The sequence below is a fragment of the Scylla paramamosain genome, chromosome 7 (genome assembly GCF_035594125.1).
Source record: "Scylla paramamosain isolate STU-SP2022 chromosome 7, ASM3559412v1, whole genome shotgun sequence".
Lineage (NCBI taxonomy): Eukaryota > Metazoa > Arthropoda > Malacostraca > Decapoda > Portunidae > Scylla > Scylla paramamosain.
This window is the reverse complement of record NC_087157.1, coordinates 29,821,645-29,841,593: the sequence shown is the minus strand read 5'-3', so window position 1 is coordinate 29,841,593 and position 19,949 is coordinate 29,821,645. Positions and strand designations below refer to the sequence as shown.

General features: G+C 35.5%; 1 protein-coding gene across 1 annotated transcript; it reads left to right on the top strand.

The window, feature by feature from the left end:
• Positions 1-505: 505 nt before the first annotated feature.
• On the top strand, positions 506-19,600 carry LOC135102334 (peroxisomal membrane protein PEX14-like). Its single transcript, XM_064007407.1, has 10 exons — positions 506-529; positions 4,146-4,208; positions 6,770-6,919; positions 9,165-9,314; positions 11,247-11,402; positions 12,226-12,320; positions 12,985-13,102; positions 13,253-13,328; positions 14,580-14,714; positions 19,375-19,600. The coding sequence occupies exons 2-9, from the start codon at positions 4,161-4,163 to the stop codon at positions 14,696-14,698; spliced, it is 912 nt and encodes a 303-aa protein (XP_063863477.1). The 5' UTR covers positions 506-529; positions 4,146-4,160; the 3' UTR covers positions 14,699-14,714; positions 19,375-19,600.
• The last annotated feature ends 349 nt before the right edge of the window (positions 19,601-19,949 follow it).

Here is a 19,949-nt window from a genome sequence, read left to right as displayed (position 1 = left end):
TTTAAACACTTTTATCCTTTATTTTTACTTCAGTATTAGCCCAACTGTGACTTGAGAAGATATGTTATATCTTGTGGCTCAAGAAACACAAAAACGCCGAAAATCATCGAACCGAAATCGACATTATTGAGTGGTGCAGTGGTCGCTGCTGGTAGCGGTGTGGTGGTCGATGGTAGGCCGAACATGTTATTAAGGTACAGTGTTAGTATACAGCGCAGTTAATGGAGACAGTCTTTTTCTAGCGAAACGAACTAAATATTGTTTTTTTTTATTGACGTATTAGATATAGCTGACATGTTCTTTGACATTAGTAATTACTGTTGATAAACGCAGTTCCCAGGTGCTTACCATTTTGCTTATCATGCTTATTATCTGCAAGCGTTGCCACTTAGGGAGTGAAGAAACTACAAAAACAGTCACGCTTGCTAAGTGAATTTGTTAAGATTTCTCTACTTATGAGTGGCGTAAGGATTTCAATTGTGATGCAGTTTGCGTGTCTTGCTATGTCTTCTATTGGCCTCAGGCTGTGGTTAGTTAGCTACATTTTAGTATATATATATATATATATATATATATATATATATATATATATATATATATATATATATATATATATATATATATATATATATAATTTATGTAGCTTTTTTAAGGTTTGTGCATGCAATTTCCTTTATATAAATATTACTTTATCCTATGCCCAGGGGGAGGCTGGCAGGCTCTGCTCTCTCATTTGTTGTATTTCTTAATAATTACATCACTAAGTCTATCAATTTATCGGTCAGTGTAGACAGTTATGTTCTTGGCAAGGGTATTCCACTGGCTAGGTAGTACCCTAACCAGAAAAGCTATGGCTTGATTTATGTAATTATACCCATTCATCTAATTCAATTAATGTGGCAGCTTTAGATTACATTTTCTCCATAATTTACACACTGGACTTTGTATGAAAATAATGGTAATTATATTGACTTCTTATTGCAATTTTTTGCATCTTATATCCTTCCGGAATTCACACAACTTTCTAGTTACCTGGGAAACCTTCGTAGATTGTGTGAAAGAAGAAGGATTTTAGATAATAACATTATTATTATTATTATTATTATTATTATTATTATTATTATTATTATTATTATTATTATTGTTGTTGTAAACTCAGTGTCAGGTGGAAAAGTGGCATTGCCAGCTTTGGTAAGGCTGAGCATAGGTAATGGAAACAGTGGTGAACAATACATATTTCTAAACTGAATATAACAATTGCTTACTCCAGACATTGTGTCATTGTACTGAATAATTGGTTATTAAATTGCATTTTATTTATTTTAGAAATGCTGGTAGTAATATTAATGGGGAGCTTCAACATTTTTTATGCAGACTTTATTGACTACATCAGTTCTGTGTGCAAATACTTTGATGAAAAACTTCTTGTATGAATGTAGGAAAATCAAAGTAATTATGGGCTTTTTTCAGGCCATTGGTACAGTAGTGGCATTTCAGAGTCCCTCATTGCTGCAGGTACTCTTGAGATGATTCATTAGCCACTGTGGACTTTTATATTTGTGTGTGTGGAGGAGATTAGATTCTTGTCTTCTAGTGCTGTTAGGTAATCATACTGTATTTATTTTGTTTCTTTTGGAGATCTAGATGATTAGCCTCTTATGTTTGTGGAGGCTTAGTTGGTCAGCTCCTCCTTATGGTGGTGTAAGCATATTTTTAGTGTGATGCCTTTGCATCTTCATACACATTGAAGATAGAGTTGATAAAAAGCTGGTATCCATTTGATGATGGCTTGAAAAATGGCCAGCCTCTTGAACTCAGGTCCCCAAGATCACTACATGCTAGTGCTGACCACAAAGCCACTGCCTCCCCTTGTGTGATTCACCTATGGTCGTCTGGTGGTCACCCAGCCAACTGTTCCCCTACGGAAAGAGCTCAGAGCTCACGGTGACCGGTTTTTGGGTAGGACTGAGACCACTGACACACCACACACTGGGACAACGAAGTCACAACCCCTTGGGTTACATCCTGTACCTACTTGCTGCTAGGTAAACAGGAGCTACACATTAAGAGGCTTGCCCATTTGCCTTGCCACTACCAGGATTTGAACCCGGACCTTCTTGGTTGAGCCGAGTGTGCTAACCACTACACTACGTGGTGTGTGTGTGTGTGTGTGTGTGTGTGTGTGTGTGTGTGTGTGTGTGTGTGTTTACCTAATTGTATTGTATAGGGCATGAGCCAAAGCTCATTTTGTCCTGTCTCCATAACCATATTTATCAGTTTCTCTTTAAACATGTACACTCTTTGCAGCAACCACCTCTTCCTTCAAATCATTCCAGATTCCAATAGTTCTGTATGGGAAGCCGCATTTCTTGATGTTACTTGACCATCCATTCTTCTTTATTTTCTTCCCATGCCCCCTTGTCTGTCTCTCTCCCTCCTCCATCTGTAGCACCAACTCATTTCTGTCTATTCTTTCTATATTGTTTACTAATTTGTACATTATTATAAGGTCTCCACTTTCTTTTCTCTCTTGTAGTGTTGGTAATCCCATCTTTTCAAGTCTTTCTTCATAGCTGAAGTCTTTCAATTCTGGTACCATCTTTGTCACTATCCTCCTTATTCTTTCTAGTTTCCTTATGTCTTTTTCTATGTGGAGCCCAAATTACTGATGCGTATTCCAATTTGGGTCGTATCATACTTGTTAGAATTTTATCCGTCATTTCTTTATCTAAATAGTTAAACGCCACCCTAACGTTTGTTAATAAGCTGCATGTAGAGCCAAATATTCTGTTTATGTGCCTTTCAGGTGATAGTGTGTCCTGAATCATTACTTCCAAATCTTTTTCTTCATTACTTTTCATTATTATTTCTCTTCCCATTTTGTACTTCCATGAAGGTCTCTTTTTACTTTTTTCCTATTTCCAACATGTCATTTTCTGACATTAAATTCTAGTTTCCACCTTTGGCCTCATGCATGTATCTTATCCTTTTGTAACTCTTTTCAGTCATTTTCATCCTTTATTATTTTCATTATTTTTGCATCATCAGCAAACAGGTTTACATAACTATTTAGATCTTATGTCATATCATTTACATATATTTGAAACATAATGGGTGCCAACACAGATCCTTGTGGTACCCCATTTGTCACTCTACACCAACTTGATTTAGTGTCTCTGATTACTGTTCTCATCTTTCTCCCTTGTAAATAATCCTCCATCCATCTCAGTGTTGCTCCCTTTAGCCCTCCATTCTTTAGCTTCCAGATAAGACTTTTGTGGAAAACTTTATTGAATGTTTTTTTTGAGAACCAGGTATACTACATCAACCCATCCGTCCTTCTCTTGCGCTCCATCTATTACTCTCGTATAGAAGCTCAGTAGATTTGTGACACAGGATCTCCCTTTCCTGAATCCAAATTGCTTTTCTGTAATTATCTTTTCATGTAAATATTCCACCCATATGTCTTTAATTACTATTTTACAAAGCTTGCTTACAGTACAATACAACTTGTGTGTGTGTGTGTGTGTGTGTGTGTGTGTGTGTGTGTGTGTGTGTGTGTGTGTGTGTGTGTGTGTGTGTGTGTGTGTGTACCTGATTGTGACATACTACCATTTACATGTGTACTAGTATCCAACTATTCCTTTGAAGTGATGAATGTTCTTTTCATAGATCAGTTTCTTATCCAGATTACTTCAGACTTCTATCCTCATGTAGGAAAAGCTGTGTTTCTTTATGTATCTTACAAGTGGTCCTCTTAAACTTTCTTCTATATCTCCTCATAATATTTTTGGTTTCACACACACAGGCCTAATCCTTAATTGGGATTTCTTTTGGAATTCTTTCTTTTTCTATTTTTGGGAGGGACAATTAGATGGCCATTTTTCCTGAAGTTGTTTTTTGCCTTTGTCCTGCCTCCCTTGTGGATTGAGAAAAAAGTCTACACAGTAATAAATTTCATTTCTCGAAAAGAGAGCAGATTGCAAGTACAAATAAGCACATATTTTGTTTTCTGTGTAAGAATATTATTAAGTGATATTTCAAAAAAAATTCCAATTTCCCTTTTACTTAAAGATTTAAAGTATATTATACCTTCATAAAGTTGTCTCTTTTTATATTTTGCACAATTTTCTATAACTTTTCAGGAATACGAAGACATCATGAATGGTAACCCCTCAGAGGATCCCCAGGGACTCCGACATAACCTGGTATGATGAATGAGTTGTCAATTGCCCTCCCTATCAGATATTTTTCAAACTAGTATAGTTTTCATTATAATCTCTCAGTTGTGTCTGTCTTAGCTACAGTTTAGGCACAGTTTTGGAGAACAATATGAGGGGCCCCATCAGGTCCATAAGCCTTATGAGGGTTTAGGTCAGCGAGGACATGGAAAACATCATTGCGAAGAATTTTAATAGGTAGCATGAAGTAGTTAGAGGATGGAGGAGAGGGAGTAACAAGCCCAGAATCGTCCAACATAGAGTTTATAACAAAGGTTTGAGCGAAGAGTTCAACTTTAGAAATAGATATGATAACAGTGGTGCCATCTGGTTGAAATAAAGGAGGGAAAGAAGAAGCAAAGTTATTGGAGATATTTTTGGTCAGATGCCAAAAGTCATGAGGGGAGTTAGATCTTGAAAGATTTTGACACTCTCTGTTAATGAAGGAGTTTTTGGCTAGTTGGAGAACAGACTTGGCATGGTTCTAGACAGAAATATAGTGCATGAGATTCTGGTGATGGAAGGTTTAAGTACCTTTTGTGGGCCACATCTCTATCATGTATAGCACAAGAACAAGCTGTGTTAAACCAAGGTTTGGAAGGTTTAGGTCAAGAAAAAGAGTGAGGAATGTATGCCTCCATGCCAGTCACTATCACCTCTGTTATGTGCTTGGCACACAAAGATGGGTCTCTGACATGGAAGCAGTAGGCATTCCAAGGAAAATCAGCAAAATATCTCCTCAGGTCCCCTCAAACTAGCAGAGGCAAAATGCCAGAGGCACCTTCATTTAGGGGGATCCTGAGGAGGGATTTGGGGCGATAGGACAAGATACAGATGTGAGATTGTGATCAGAGGAGCCCAGTGGAGAAGAGAGGGTGACAGCATAAGCTGAAGGATTAGAGGTCAGGAAAAGGTCAAGAATGTTGGGCGTATCTCTGAGATAGTCAGGAATATGAGTAGGGTGTTGCACCAATTGCTCTAGGTCGTGGAAGATAGCAAAGTTGAAGGCTAGTTCACCAGGATGGTCAGTGAAGGGAGAGGAAAGCCAAAGCTGGTGGTGAACATTGAAGTCTCCAAGAATGGAGATCTCTGCAAAAGGGAAGAGATTCAGAATGTGCTCAACTTTGGAAGTTAAGTAGTCAAAGAATTTCTTATAGTCTGAGGAGTTAGGTGAGAGGTATACAGCACAGATAGATTTAGTTTGAGAGTGACTCTGTAGTCGTGGCCAGATGGTGGAAAACTCGGATGATTCAAGAGCGTGGGCACAAGAGCAGGTTAAGTCATTGCGCACATAAACACAATATCCAGCTTTGGATTGAAAATGAGGATAGAGAAAGTAGGAGGGAAGAGAAAAGGAGCTACTGTCAGTTGCCTCAGACACCAGAGTTTCAGTGAGGAAAAGAAGATGAAGTTTAGAAGAGGAGATTTGATGTTCTACAGGCTGAAAATTAGACCATGAGTGTTGCAGAAGTTAATGAAGAAAAAGTTGAGGGGGTGTCAAGATACTTAGGGTTGTCGTCAGAAGGGCAGTCTGACCTGGGGACATTTGTAGTCCCCTCTCCAGATGGGGACTCGGAGGCTGGTGTAGGAGTCGCCATGATAATTTTGAAATTTTGACTGAAGGGTGTGTGTGTTATTAGGTGCTTGTAGTTTTGTGTGGAGGAAGAGAGTTGTCTTTAGAGGGCAGGCTGTGACTGCCCCCTTGTGTTGTGAGACACTAAGGGAAACGTTCAGTGAGGTCACAGCTGGGTTTAAGGAAAAGTTTACAGCACCCCCTGATCCAGTGCTTTAGACCTCATTGGGAATAATTATCGTTTTGGCAGGTGCCTACTGCCTCCTCCTGCAGAAGATTAACTCTCTCAATGCAATATGCAATAATTTACAGTACTAAAAGCAATGTATGGAATGTTTATAAACATCTACAAGAAAAAAATTAACTTAATAGATTTTGCAATTTCTAGCCAATATAATGTTTGGAGGTTGCTGTAGAACAGGAGAAGATATTATCTCAGTGGTTAGTAATTAAGGAAAGATATATCAAATAACAGTAAAAGGGCTAATTTAGTGGGAAAAGGAAAATTGTTTTGGAGAAAATTAGAAACCATGCTTCCCTTTGTCTTTTTATCATTGCTGTTAACACGCTTCTGTTTCTAACTTGACTGTGAATTTTAGATGTATTTAAGAAATTGTGATATGCATTGTCTGAAGATGAAGATAATGGAGATATATTATGATTTGCCAACCAGATGTTTTTCTCTCTCTCTCTCTCTCTCTCTCTCTCTCTCTCTCTCTCTCTCTCTCTCTCTCTCTCTCTCTCTCTCTCTCTCTCTCTCTCTCTCTCTCTCTCTCTCTCTCTCTCTCTCTCTCTCATTTACATTTTTTTATTTTTTTTTTTTATATTCCATATAAAATAGCTCAAGTTCATGTATATTTTATTGCTTAATCTTTGTTTTATATTTTAATTATTTTAACAGTTTCTTTATATTTGTGTTTATTTATCTTATTATTTTATTTTTTAAAGATTTCAAGAGATTAATTATTTCTTTCAGATTGAGGAAGCAGCTAAGTTTTTGATTAATCCCAAAGTTGCCAGTCATGCAGAAGACAAAAAATCAGCATTTCTAAAGAAGAAGGGGCTAAATGATGAAGAAATATTGGCAGCATTTTCAAAGGCAAGGGCTTATGCCACCGTAGGAAAGGTAAGAAAACCAGAGAAAAGTTGGAGTCATTAATTCAGGAGTCTGCTCTTTGACACATTTCTTATGTCATCCATTGCATTTTTCTAATATTAATACAGTAAACATTCAAAGTACATGAATCATCCTGTCATGTAGATTTTATAAATGCTAGGGGTCACATATAAATAATTTCTTGTTGCTGTGGCAGCTAATTAGTTGGCATGTGCATTTCCCTTCATACATGGATTTCTGCCTCTGCTGCTCCTGTTGAAGAGTGAACAGTCATGTTGTAATTATTACTACATTTCCCAGCAGTTTTCTACTTTTCCTTCAACAGCCAAAAGGATTAGGAACCTGATGGTAAAAGAGGAAACTTCTTGTAGTGAACAGATTGGGACACTGAGTGCAGTGTCTGGTTCCAGGTTTAAGATTAGTTCATAGTGGCAAAATCTTAATATAATAGGCAACTGACATCCAGAAACTGTAACTGGAAATAGCACCAGTGACCACCAAAATATTTATTTGCTGCCAAGGTTTGTAAGAAGCTCTGGGCCAATTCAAGTTGTGGCTGTCCTCACTCCACAAGGACAACCAGTGACAACAGTGACAACATTCCTGACATACTTGCAACCATAATATTTTGCAATATGAACCCCTCTGGTTTTAGACTGATGTGTGGCCAAACTCACGTGCAGCAGCTACAAATTGATAGTCAAAGAATTTTCTTGATTCCCAGGAATTTTTTGCCATGTTGGATCTCAGAAACATCTTAGATAAACAGTTGGGCTCAAGATCTCTTAGTACAACTAGTTTTCATGTCTCTTGTATTAGTGTCTTTTTAGATTTTGGTTGAGCTTAAATCAGTATGTGTTTTTGGTATTAGTGGTGGCAGTGATGTTGGTGTACTAGTTACTTCAAGGGAGTGTGGATGCATGGGAGGATATCTGGAGCTGATACATGACCTGCTGGTGTTTATTTGGATCTTGATGACACCATCTTGCTGTATCTGTCTTTCTTTAAGCCACTGCTTCTTCTTTTCCATTGAATTTTCTTATACAAAAAAAAAAAAAAAATGTCATGTCAAAAAAAATGTATTGTGAGAAAAGCCTGTTGATTACGTGGCATACCTCACCCTAGAAAGGCTGGATGAGCCTGTCACTGGCTGTGAAAACTGTCTAGGACATGAGTAGGACTCAGGGTTCTACCCATTCTTGACTTTATAAGAGGAAAGGGTGTCAGGTAACAGAATTTGAAATAAATAAATAATCTCCAGTGCAAATTTTATGAATACAATCAGACTTAGCAGTGCACTATATTTTAGCAACATGCAAACCAGTGATGCCGTTTCACAGCAAGATATTCAGATCGTGTAGTAGCCATGTTGGTTTAAAGTTTTGCTGAAATAAACTTATTCGCTTTATATTTCATACTAATCCCTGTACCATGATCGAAAAAAAAAAAAAAAAAAAAAAAAAAAAAAAAAAAAAATAATAATAATAATAAAATAAATAAATAATTATAAAAAATTGCACCCATATGTTTCCCATAAGCACAGTGGTTTTTACTTTAAACAACAGGTAGGCCAGAACAGGTGTAGAGGTCCAACTTTGTTGTTGTTCTTGTATGTGATGGTCATGCAGGCAGCTTTGACAACTTGCTGATTTAATGTTTGAACATATTGTTGTGCATCTAATTTCAGCATCCAGATGCTAGAATTTTGCCATTGTGAATTAGTTGTGTCAATGAGTTTATTATTAGTTCATTACTAGTCAAAAAGACAGGAAACAAAAAGAATATCAAAGATTTTTATTTACTCCACATAGATTGTCACAAATTGGACTGATGGACTTTGCGAAGAGATTTTTAGATGTACAAGATCTGTGGAACAGGAGAGTTGATGTAAGCAATAGAAATGTATAAAGAGCAGTTGTGAATGGATGAATGGAGCTATGACCTTGGCAGGAGATTCACCCACATCTACCCTAATAAGCTGATCAGTTCAGGTGTGGCAGGAATGGGAAAGGAATTGATCTATTATAGTGCAGTAGTTGTGAACCAGTTTTGCTGTTGAATCTTAACTTCTCAGATTACCAGGTAACTATATGTACTGTGCAATTGAACCTTGTACTTTACACCACAAGATATGAGCTGAAACCAGAATTAGGAGGGTGGCTAACTCAAAAATTTTATTACAGATGTGTTTTACACCTATAAAAGAGAAAATCTTTTGACATAGTCATGAATTCATGAATGACATTCATTTCAGGGGGAGAATGTAGCTGCTCCACCAGAACTGTATGCAGGTGCTGTGATACCTGCATACAGCCCTCCCTCTGTGTGGGCAAAAATCAGGGAGGTTTGTAATATTATTTTGATCCTGGCAGGAGCTTCATATGGGCTTCATTATGTATATCAGGTAAGATTTGTATTTGTACAGTAATATTGGTTCCTATATGTTTGTGCACACAAATATGCAAATATGTACATGCTTCTTCATTCTAACAAGGGAGATGTTACTTGTTAATGTACACACATAGTTATGTAAGTAATATATTTATATTGTATTGGCTTCCTATTTACAGGTAAAAAAAGCAAAAATTGCAAATGAGATCATTGTTTTCTCCATGGACTACATTATGGTATATTAGTGACAAAATAACATCCTACTCTAATTTGTAGGTGACAACAGGAAGTAAACAACTCACACAGGGAAGCCACAGACTGTTTGACTTCTGACCTCCCTAAAATTTCTGATTGGGCAGAGCAAATATAGTATTGTTCAATGCCTCAAAAACTCAATATCTCCATCAATCAGCTTGACACAGCCTTCCAGATAACTATCCCCTCTTCTTCAGTGACAGTCAGCTGTTTCCCCCTTCTTCACTGAGCATCCTTGTTGTGTCCTCTACTTATAGTCTGAACTGGAAACTTCACATCTCATCTCTAGCTAAAACAGCATTTAGGAAGTTAGGTGTTCTGAGTTGTCTCCACCAATTTTTCTCACTCCTTCAGCTGCTAACTCTGTACAGGGACCTTATCTGTCCATGTATGGAGTATGCTTCACATGTGTGGGAGGGTTCCACTCAGACTGCTCTTTTAGACAAGGTGGAATCAAAAGTGTTATCAATTCCTCTTCCGTAACTGTCTTCAGCCTCTCTCATTGCTGCAGTGTTGCAGCTCTTGCTATCTTCTACCACTATTTTCACGCTAACTGCTCTCCTGATCTTGCTAAGTGCCTGCCTCTTCTCAGCCCTCAGCCTGGCTGCACAAGACTCTTCTTTCTCTTACTCCTATTCTGTCCACCTCACTAATGCAAGAGTTAACCACTATTCTCAGCCATTCATTCCTTTCTCTGGTAAACTCTAGAACTCCCTGCCTGCATCTTTATTTCTTCTTTCCTATGGTTTTAACTCTTTAAAAAAAGAGATATTTCAAAACAGTTATCCTCTGCTATTTGATTGTTCTATTTGACATTGCTCTAGGGATTGGCATTTATGTGGGCCTTTTTTTAATTCAAACTTTTGCTATCCTTGGCCAGTGGCCCTCTTTCATGAAAAAAAAGCAGTAGATCTTTCTATTTGCATTACAATTTCTAAATTTTTGACATGTAGTGTCACAAAACACATTATGTAGAATATCTTTGTGCTTTACAATACTCTAGACACATTACTTACATTTGCAGGAATATGCCTATAGATGAGGTATGATATATACTTGCAAGAATACAAGAAATATACTTTTCAAAACACATTTTATGACATTTCACCATACTAATCATAATTTGATAGATGCCTTTCTTGATACTAACTAAAGTTACCCCAATGTATGAAATATTGTACTAATAATTTTATAGGTTCCTTTCTTGATACTTACCATGGTTGTCACAACATATGAAATAATTCACTGTAAATGTGAATAATGCATACATAGGTGGAGGCAAATGGCAATATTCACAAAAATAAAACTTCATGGATAAAAGAGCAACATGTTAGTAGTAGTAGTAGTAAAAAAAAAAAGAAGTACATTATGTCAAATAGATATAAGAGGTAAACATTTAAATTTAGGGATTGGCAGCCTAAGATTGATAAAAGTAGTAAAGGGAAACAGAGAATTAGTTAGAAACTCTGGAATGGAGGGGCAACTGATGGAGGAGAAGGTTAGTGAAGGCATTTGTTCTGCTGTGGAATCTTACATAGGCTACTGCTGCTGCTGCTGCTAATGACAATGATGATAAAGTGGATGAATTTAAAACTGTTCAAGTTTCTGCTTATGTAACTCAGTTTGTTTCTGAGAGAGGCTATAGAAATCTTGACATTTTTAATCCTGGTATTTTCCTTGTATCCTTCAGAGATATATTGGCCCATGGCTGACAGGAAGGCGGCAGAAGACAGTGGAGGAGAGCATGGTGGAACTACAACAATCAGTAGTGTCAGTACTGAAAGAGGTGCAGAATACCTTAGCTTCCCTTGAACAGACTCTTAGTGCACAGACTGTACATATTCAGGTTAGTTCTGGCCGTGTGTATAGTAAATTAGCACAATTAATCAAATAAATATTGAGAAAGGCAAGTGTTCAGGAAAGCTATTATACTGAATTTGATGTGCATTATGTAAAAAATACAACAGATTTTATGAGTGGCAGATTACTGTAAAGTCCACCAGTTTCACCACAAGCTAATTCAAAGAATGTTCAGTTTTCTGTAAACCTCTGCTTAGAACTTGTTTATGTTAACTTTACAGCATACATGAAATTTATGAATCACAGATACATACTGAAAAAGTTTCTAATTTATTCAAAATCTATTATATTTCAAGGCATAGTTGAAATACAGTCCCTGAATGTGTTTGATATTAAAAGTTAAAATATTTAAATAAGAAATAGGTAAATAAATAAGAAAAGTTTAAACATGGTAACAGCCTTCTCATTTTCTTTTTAATGCAATGAAATGAAGAAATGCCAGTGACAGCATCTTAGTAAATGAATTAGTATATGAACTACTTTCAAGTTTGACATATGATCTAGTGTAAGATTTTCAGTGTAATTTAGGTGAGAAGCACTAATAAGATTCCTAACAAATATAAGTGGATTTCTGCAATAAGCCAGTTCTAGTAAACTGGAACTTTACATTCTGGATTTTGTGGCTTTATGAGAAAGCTGTTACTAAAACATGTTCTTTTTCTTAACCTTTTTTTTTATTTCTACAAATATTAAGCCTGTCTTTGTCCTCATAGAAGTGGACTTTATCTTTCTAATTCTCTTAGCTAATTCATAATCTATATATTATAATAAAGTATAATAACACTAACATAATCTTAATGGATTTTCAGGCCCTTAATAACAGAGAAGGGAGTCAAGCAAGTACAAAACAGATAGATCAATTAAGGAATGAAGTTTCTTCTCTGAAAGGACTTCTCATCAATAAGTGAGTATTTCCAAGTGATGATCACCCACCACCATATTTATTAACCAAGGTTTACTGAATGTGCTGATTTTATTGTGTATTGAAGTAATTTTCTTTCTCTGTGACATATCTCTTCCTCTTTTCATTCATAATAAATTCCCAGTGGCTATATGACTTAATTTTCATTTTGATAAAAGATGTAAATATTTCAAACATTGTTATCTTTGGCCTTACTTGTAATTTTATTATGCTTACAAAATTACAGTGTGCAATACATGCTTATTTTTAATCCTGTAGATCAAAGAGCATGTCGTCTCTTCTTCCTTCTGTGCTTCTCTGGCTGATTTTCCTCCTGTTTATGATAGGTGAATGATGACAAATTAAAAAAAAAATATTGTGTTCTGGGTGAAAATACTTTGTATTTCATGTTGAACCATCAGCCTGTAGCTCAAATGTCATGAATGCCAGCAAATAACATACTGATCATAGGCTCATTATTTCTACTAAATTTGGTTATCAAAAATGAGCTGCAAAATATTTTAATAGAAATGCTTCACTAGTTTTGCCATGAACAATGCAAGTGACCCTTTTTCTCAATGAGCAGAACTTGCATATTACAATAAATGTTATATAACAAAAGAAGGGAATTTTTATTAAGACCATGAACACCCTATCCTCTTCACAGACGGACATTTCCATCAACCCCAACCTTGGCACCGTCCATTCCCTCCTGGCAGCGGAGCAAGGCAGCAGAGAAGCCTGTGGAGGCAGCTTCTGAGTCTGCTGTCTCTTTGTCCAACCAGGTGACATACCTATTTGGGGTGAATGAGAGTATATAATGGAAATATATACAGTATATCCTTATAGGTGAAATATCAGCTGTCTTTACATGAATGATTTATCTGGGTTTATATTCAATAAATTGTAAAACAAGTAAACTTTTTTTTCATTAGGCTCAAATCATTGGGGAAGGAGATTCCTTGTGGTCGGCCTCCCACACCCAAGAGTCCAGTGGTAGTGAAGCAAAAGGTAAGAAATTTTCTGCTATAAATCAAAATTTTTGGTTCTGTAAATAAATGGGTATATAGATACGTAACATTTGAAACTAAATGTCATGCTACATTTTGACTTTGAACTTTGGTGAGGGGGTTCCCATGCCAAGATATTTGTGCTCTGTGTTATGTGAAGAATTTGATGGCAGCTTTTCTGTTTACACAATCATGTGAAATTTCTTTTTGTCAGAATCTCTAGTTGATGTGATTCTCTGTCAAGTCCTTATCTCCTGTTTTTTTTTTTTTTTTTTTTCTCCCACCACTGAAGTGCAGTAATAAGTACAGGCAGACTGTGTTAGTTAAGCTGCAAGAAAAGAATGGATGATTGATATGTAAGTTGAGTTAGATATTTTAAGGCAAAAAGAAGAATGACAGCAGGTAACCTTGGAAAAAATAAATAAATAAAGATAAGTTAATTAATTAAAAATAAATGAATAAATAAATAAATAAATACATAATGACTTGTAGATTTTGCATGTCATGAAGGTACATGATACTGAACAAGGCTTAGCTTAAAGCTCAAGGTAGCATGCTATTTATCTTGTGAATTTGTTACATACTTACAGTTGTTGCTTCTTGAAACTAGCTAAATTTGACAAATCTAGTTTCAAAATAAAGAAAAAGGATCTTAATATCTACTTATTATCTCAAAAACTAGCTGAGAGAAAAACCACAAAAGCAAAATCTCATATCCTATGATATTATCTTGGGATTTGAAATTGAGATGCAGAGTATTAAAATAATGGAAATATTATAATAGGGACATTTTAGCTTCTTCGTACTTTCCAATAAGTTATAGCTAGTAGCTATATTAAATAGTAATAGTAATAACAACAAACACAAACCTAAGAACATTTAATGATGGTATAATACATGAATTTTGGAAGAACAACGAAAAGAAGTACAAGTGGTCGGGACAAGTGAGTGAAAACATCAATGAATGTTGTTTAAAAGTCTCTTGACCCAAGACCTCAACAGCTGATTATGAAGATAGCTGACCATCAGTATCATATTTGTAATCCAAGAATGTTAACCCTATAAGAGACAGCGTTGATGTTTTCACTGAAATTTAATTCAGAAAATATACACTAAGCATGATTATTATAAGGGATTTTTCATCATAGCCATGATTAGCTTAGTGTATATATTTTGATATGCTGTATGTATGAACTTGAAATCACAAATTTACAAGATAATAGGAGTGATAATAATGTAATTTGGTTCCCAGGTGTTGGAGAGATTATACAAGCTGCAGAAGTAAGGAATGGGGAGGGGAATGAAGATATCCTGCAGCAGAAAGAATGTGAAGTTTCATCAGAATTACCTCTGGAGTCTACCAGGCCATAGGAACATTAAGTTATAGGTATTGATTTTATATTCCACTTCATTTAGATAAGTACCTCTGTGGAGCAGTAACTAGCATACCTAGCCAGAAATCCAAGCTGAAACAATCATTGTACAACTCACCCAGCTGTTTATCTTTCCTTCAGATTGGTTAATAAATGGGTACTGGAGAAACTTTGGGAAAGTAAACCGTGGAAACCTTGTAGTCACAGAGGCCCTATGTCCTTGGGTAAGGGATATCATCCACTACAGGCTCAAAGACCAATGAGACAGAGATGAGTACTGAGTCCATGTGTATCTCTAGCATACAGCCCCAACTTAACCTTTCATTAAGATAGTCATCTTAGCTTTATAGCAGGCTAATGACACTATCTGTAGCAATAATTAGTTATTAGGGAGAGAGACATTTTGTATCCTATTCATGAAATCTAATGCTATGAGATAAAATTCCGTTGTATTTAAAGGCCATGGAATAAGCTTGGGGTGGTAGATGGTGATGAGTGCATTTGTTGTGAAGCACAATGTAGTGATTTAGCTCTATATCACTTTCACTCTTTCATTGGATTCTTTGATTCAGTTAATGATTTTCTACATTTTTAAAAGGGGGTAGTAGATATGAGGAAGCAGTGCGTGTGCATTAAGTGTTGTTTCAACCTCAGAATAAACCTGCACACAAAAGGTTAACCTTTTGACTGCTGTTGGGGTGCAACTTTCCTTAATTGCTTATCACTGTGAGACATCTCTACTTGTTCTGCAGCCATCTCCAATCTCTAAACTGGATAGAAATTGTAAAATCTATTCTTTTTAATCCCTTACTTTCTTCTTTATGTTTATAAAGATTTCTTGTATTACTTCTGGTGCTGTTAATTGTTTTGTATCAGTGAAAGGGTTAAAGAGAAAGCAGGAATTCAAGTGGATTTCTCATAATTTCAAATTTGATATTTGTAGTATTGTTGGCTATCATATAGCTCATGCCAGTGCATTTGAACTGATTATAGGATCACTTGTAAGGGTTATAAGAGAGATATAGAGGTAAAGAGAGTTTTCTAGACTATCATCTGCCAGTGTCAACATAGAGATGAGACATGGAATTATATGCTATGGAAATGAGTTATCTAGAGAAAATATACAGTGATATGGTGTGAGAGTGAGAGTGAGGGTATGAAGATGTAGCATTGGCATCTGCACTAGTGCAATGAAGTGTGAAGTAGTGGAATGAGTGCTTTGGCTATATTGAGAGAATGAAAAATGAAGCTGGTAAAAATGATATAAGGAAAATTGAGGTCCCTGGTAAGACAGGAAGGTCACTTGGAAAATGGAAAGATAAGACTAAAGAGTGTAAGTATTAAAGAGATGCCAGTGGAGCAATGAGGTGTAACAAGTAAGGAAATAACAGGAAGAGATGGATGCTCCTTTACCCTGGCCATCCCCTTGGAGAGAATGAGTGAGATAACAGATAAACAGATCTTTAAAGTCAAGAGAAGGAATTAAAAGTGTTCATATTACTATGGTGCTGAAGCCGGCAGTTATAAAAAAAATTGCAAGTAACTATTAATGAGTAGAAAAATTATTTTGAACATACTACCATGCCTCATGGTCTATGACAAAGCCCTGTCAAATAGCTTAAATCTGTACTGTTCTGTGGTCTTTTAGGATTCACTGCAGACTGTCTGGGGGATCTTGTGACTATTCTTTTGCCTGTTTAGAAAATCAAGACACTTTAGAGATGGTAATGAAATTTAGATGGCATAGCATGCTTTGATTAGCGTACAAAAACCCATTATGCTGGGTAAGATTGGCAAGGTGTAAGTAACTTTAATAAAAAAAATTTTAGAGTTAGGTATTTTAAAGGATGAAAATGGCTTATATTTTGATTGATAAGCTTGTTAACTTTTAGAGATCTATTTTAAGTTATATAATGACAAGATTTGGTAGTATAATTTGGATTAATGAGATATTGGTATGCAAACAAGAATATTTGATACTTTATGTTCATTGATTATAAATGAACATGTATTACTCAGTTAGTTTTATAAAAGCTTCACCAAAATCATAAAAAAATAAAATAAAATATAAATAAATAAATGAATAAATAAATAAATAAAAATAGGCTGATAAAACCAGACATAGATAAAATCAAGTTTAAAACATGCCAGTGCAAAGTGGAAGGGAAGAAGTTTTACTCATCTCAGATTTACCCATCTCAGAGATAATCTCAGCATACAAATAGCTAATTCAGGTTATAAAAAGTAATTATATATTCCTTTTAGAATTGTTAGATAATTAATTAATATGCTCATATAAGTTACCAGTGTTAATAATTATAGTGTCACCAATTTGGGACAGACTATATCTTCCACTGTTTAACACACATTGTTATGTTTTTATACCTTATGTTCCTGGTGATAATAAATATGAAATAAAGAATACATGTAAGAAGATGTTATTGATATACTGGTGTTTGCAAGGAAGAGTGACAAATACACATTATGTGTAGAGCTACAGTACTTAAGTACCATTTCACTGCAAGAAAAAGGGCCAAAACTTTTTATGTTAAATTCCATGCTCACTGCCCATCTATTTCAGGCTACCTCAGCAAAAGTTTTTATCTCATCTATCCATCTGCTTATCCACCTGTCCTGCCTTATTTTATCATCCTTAGGCTGTATAACCAACAAACTAGTGTACTCACTATTCATTTAAGGTACAATTAAATTCTTACTTTGTGCTAGTTTAGAAGGTGTATGATAAAGTTAAAAGTTAATTTGATAAATAGCAAAGTGATTAAGTACATTTTATAAATTTTGATTAATATATTAAGGTTGTGAAGATAGTTTTGGATTATGTATCATTTTTTACGTGGTTGGAGAAGACATTGTTAAAGAGAAAACTGGAGTGTTTAAGAAAGGAAACCGTAAGGATGAAAATGTTCTTCATCCAGGGAAGTTCTATTGTGCAATGACTTGGATATTTGTGTAAATTTTAGGTAGATAAAAAAATTTAAAGATAAGGACTCCATTCCATTCATAAGCATTTTGTTTTGTCATGATCCTGCAGAACAAAAGAACGTATAACAAAATGGATGGGACAAGTGACATTTGAACTAATTTTTCATCTACAGTAAAATCCCTCTTATCCGGCATTCGAGTGTCCGGCAGCTTCAAGTATCCGGCACATTTTTCCCCGAGCCTTAAAATCAATAAAAAATCAATGCGTACTCATAAAATCGATTAAAATTCCCGCACAAGGCATGCTTTGTCCCCTTGCCACCAGAGCGCACTGCTTTGCGCCACCCGCGGCCCACTGCACTGTGTTTACTCAGTGACTCAGTCCCGCGTGTGCACTGTTTATCGCCTGACGCCTTCATCATGCCTAAAGTTGTAGAAAAGAGGAAGCGTGTTGTGCTTACACTTAAGCAGCTGATCAGATCAGCTGCTGATTAAGGTCAGCTGATCTTTGTTATGGTAAGATGCATGAGTGTAGGGTGGTGATTGTGGACATAATTTCACTTCTATTCAAGTATCTGGCAATATTCAAGTATCCGGCATGTCGGCGGTACCGTTGATGCTGGATAAGAGGGATTTTACTGTACCTAATTGTGGCAACTTCACATGGTGCCGAGTTGTGTAACTGTGACATATTAGCTGGGTATGGGTGTCTTTTGTCACAAATTTTCCACTATTGTCTTTCAACACCTACTTTTAACCTTTCTGTCCTTGTAGTCTGAGGCTGTCATGTCCCATACTGGGTGCAACTTACCTACAAATCATGGTGATTCCTCTCATATGTGTATGCTGTCAGTGAAACACGTGTAACTTGAGGCATGCAACTGAGAAATTAGAGGAAGTGCATATGAACATTTCCATTGACTTGCATTATCTTTGCAGTCATACTATTGAAATTGCCTTGTGTGAATCAGCCAGTGGTTGCAGTCATACTATTGAAATTGCCTTGTGTGAATCAGCCAGTGGTCATATGTCAGAGGCTGGTCCTTCATGGACCAGCAAATCTAGCAATTTCTCTATCTTTAGGTGTGGGGTAATTTTCCAAGGATGAAACATTTTAATGTACCTGTCTTAATTAATATAACAACTATTTCTAAGCATGTCTTTTTTTATTTTTATTTTATTTATTTAAGGAGTGAAAAGACCACCCCTCCCCCCCCTGCAAAAAAAAAAAAAAAAAAAAAAAAAAAAAAAAAAATATATATATATATATATATATATATATATATATATATATATATATATATATATATATATATATATATATATATATATATATATATAATTAATTAAAATTTAAAAAATACAAAAATAATTAGAACTAAATCCACATCAAAATCTATTATAAAAAGTTTTGTTCTTGAAATAAATTTTTCACACCTAAAAAATAAAGCAAATACAACTCATTGGCCTGTGATGCCTGTAAGGCAATCTCCCTAACCTTGGCCATGGTACCTTGATCTCTGAAATAATATTCTTAACTTAGTCTCCGTCTTTGGCCTTACATTTTGGACCCTCTGTCTTCAGTGTGGCTTGTTACTCAGACGAGTCTCCTTTTCCTAGTTTTGCCTTTTTTCCTTGCTCTGTTCATAATAAGAGCCCAGAGGCCAGTGGATGAGTGACCAACATAACTAATCTATGGTGGCCCTCATACCCCCTTCAAATTGTTCCCAGGGATGAGGGTGACTGGATGAGGTTGCCATTAACATGACATCAGGACCACCAGTGCTGCTACCACCCAGAGCAGTGTGATGCTTGAAGCTGGCGATTCACTCCCAATCATTCCTCACTGTACAACTGCCACAACAGCAATGGATGAAACCTGGTTCCCTCTAATTAGGAAACATGAACCCAATTTTGTCACTTGTGTATACTGTAATAAAGATGTAAATTAAAAGAACTTCTCTTTCCTTGACCTTCAGGAGTAACAAAGTAAGCATGCACTATAATAAGCAGACAAGTAATGTCTTCAGAAAAAAAAAAAAAGCTTAGATTACTCAATGTTCACCTACAAATATATATATATATATATATATATATATATATATATATATATATATATATATATATATATATATATATATATATATATATATATATATATATATATATATATATATATATATATATATATATATATATATATATATATATATATATATACAATTTTCATCTAGTTTGTTCCATTCTAAGGAGAATCTGTCTCCTACAATTTTTTTTTTTTTTACGAACCATACAATTTTCATCTA

What these genes read in the sequence shown, in the direction of transcription:
- LOC135102334 (XM_064007407.1), top strand. Translation starts at nt 4,161, where the DNA reads ATGAATGGTAACCCCTCAGAGGATCCCCAGGGACTCCGACATAACCTG. An exon ending in CTTATGCCACCGTAGGAAAG is followed by an intron (nt 6,920 to 9,164) that starts GTAAGAAAACCA and finishes CATTCATTTCAG; the next exon opens with GGGGAGAATGTAGCTGCTCC. An exon ending in GGCTTCATTATGTATATCAG is followed by an intron (nt 9,315 to 11,246) that starts GTAAGATTTGTA and finishes TGTATCCTTCAG; the next exon opens with AGATATATTGGCCCATGGCT.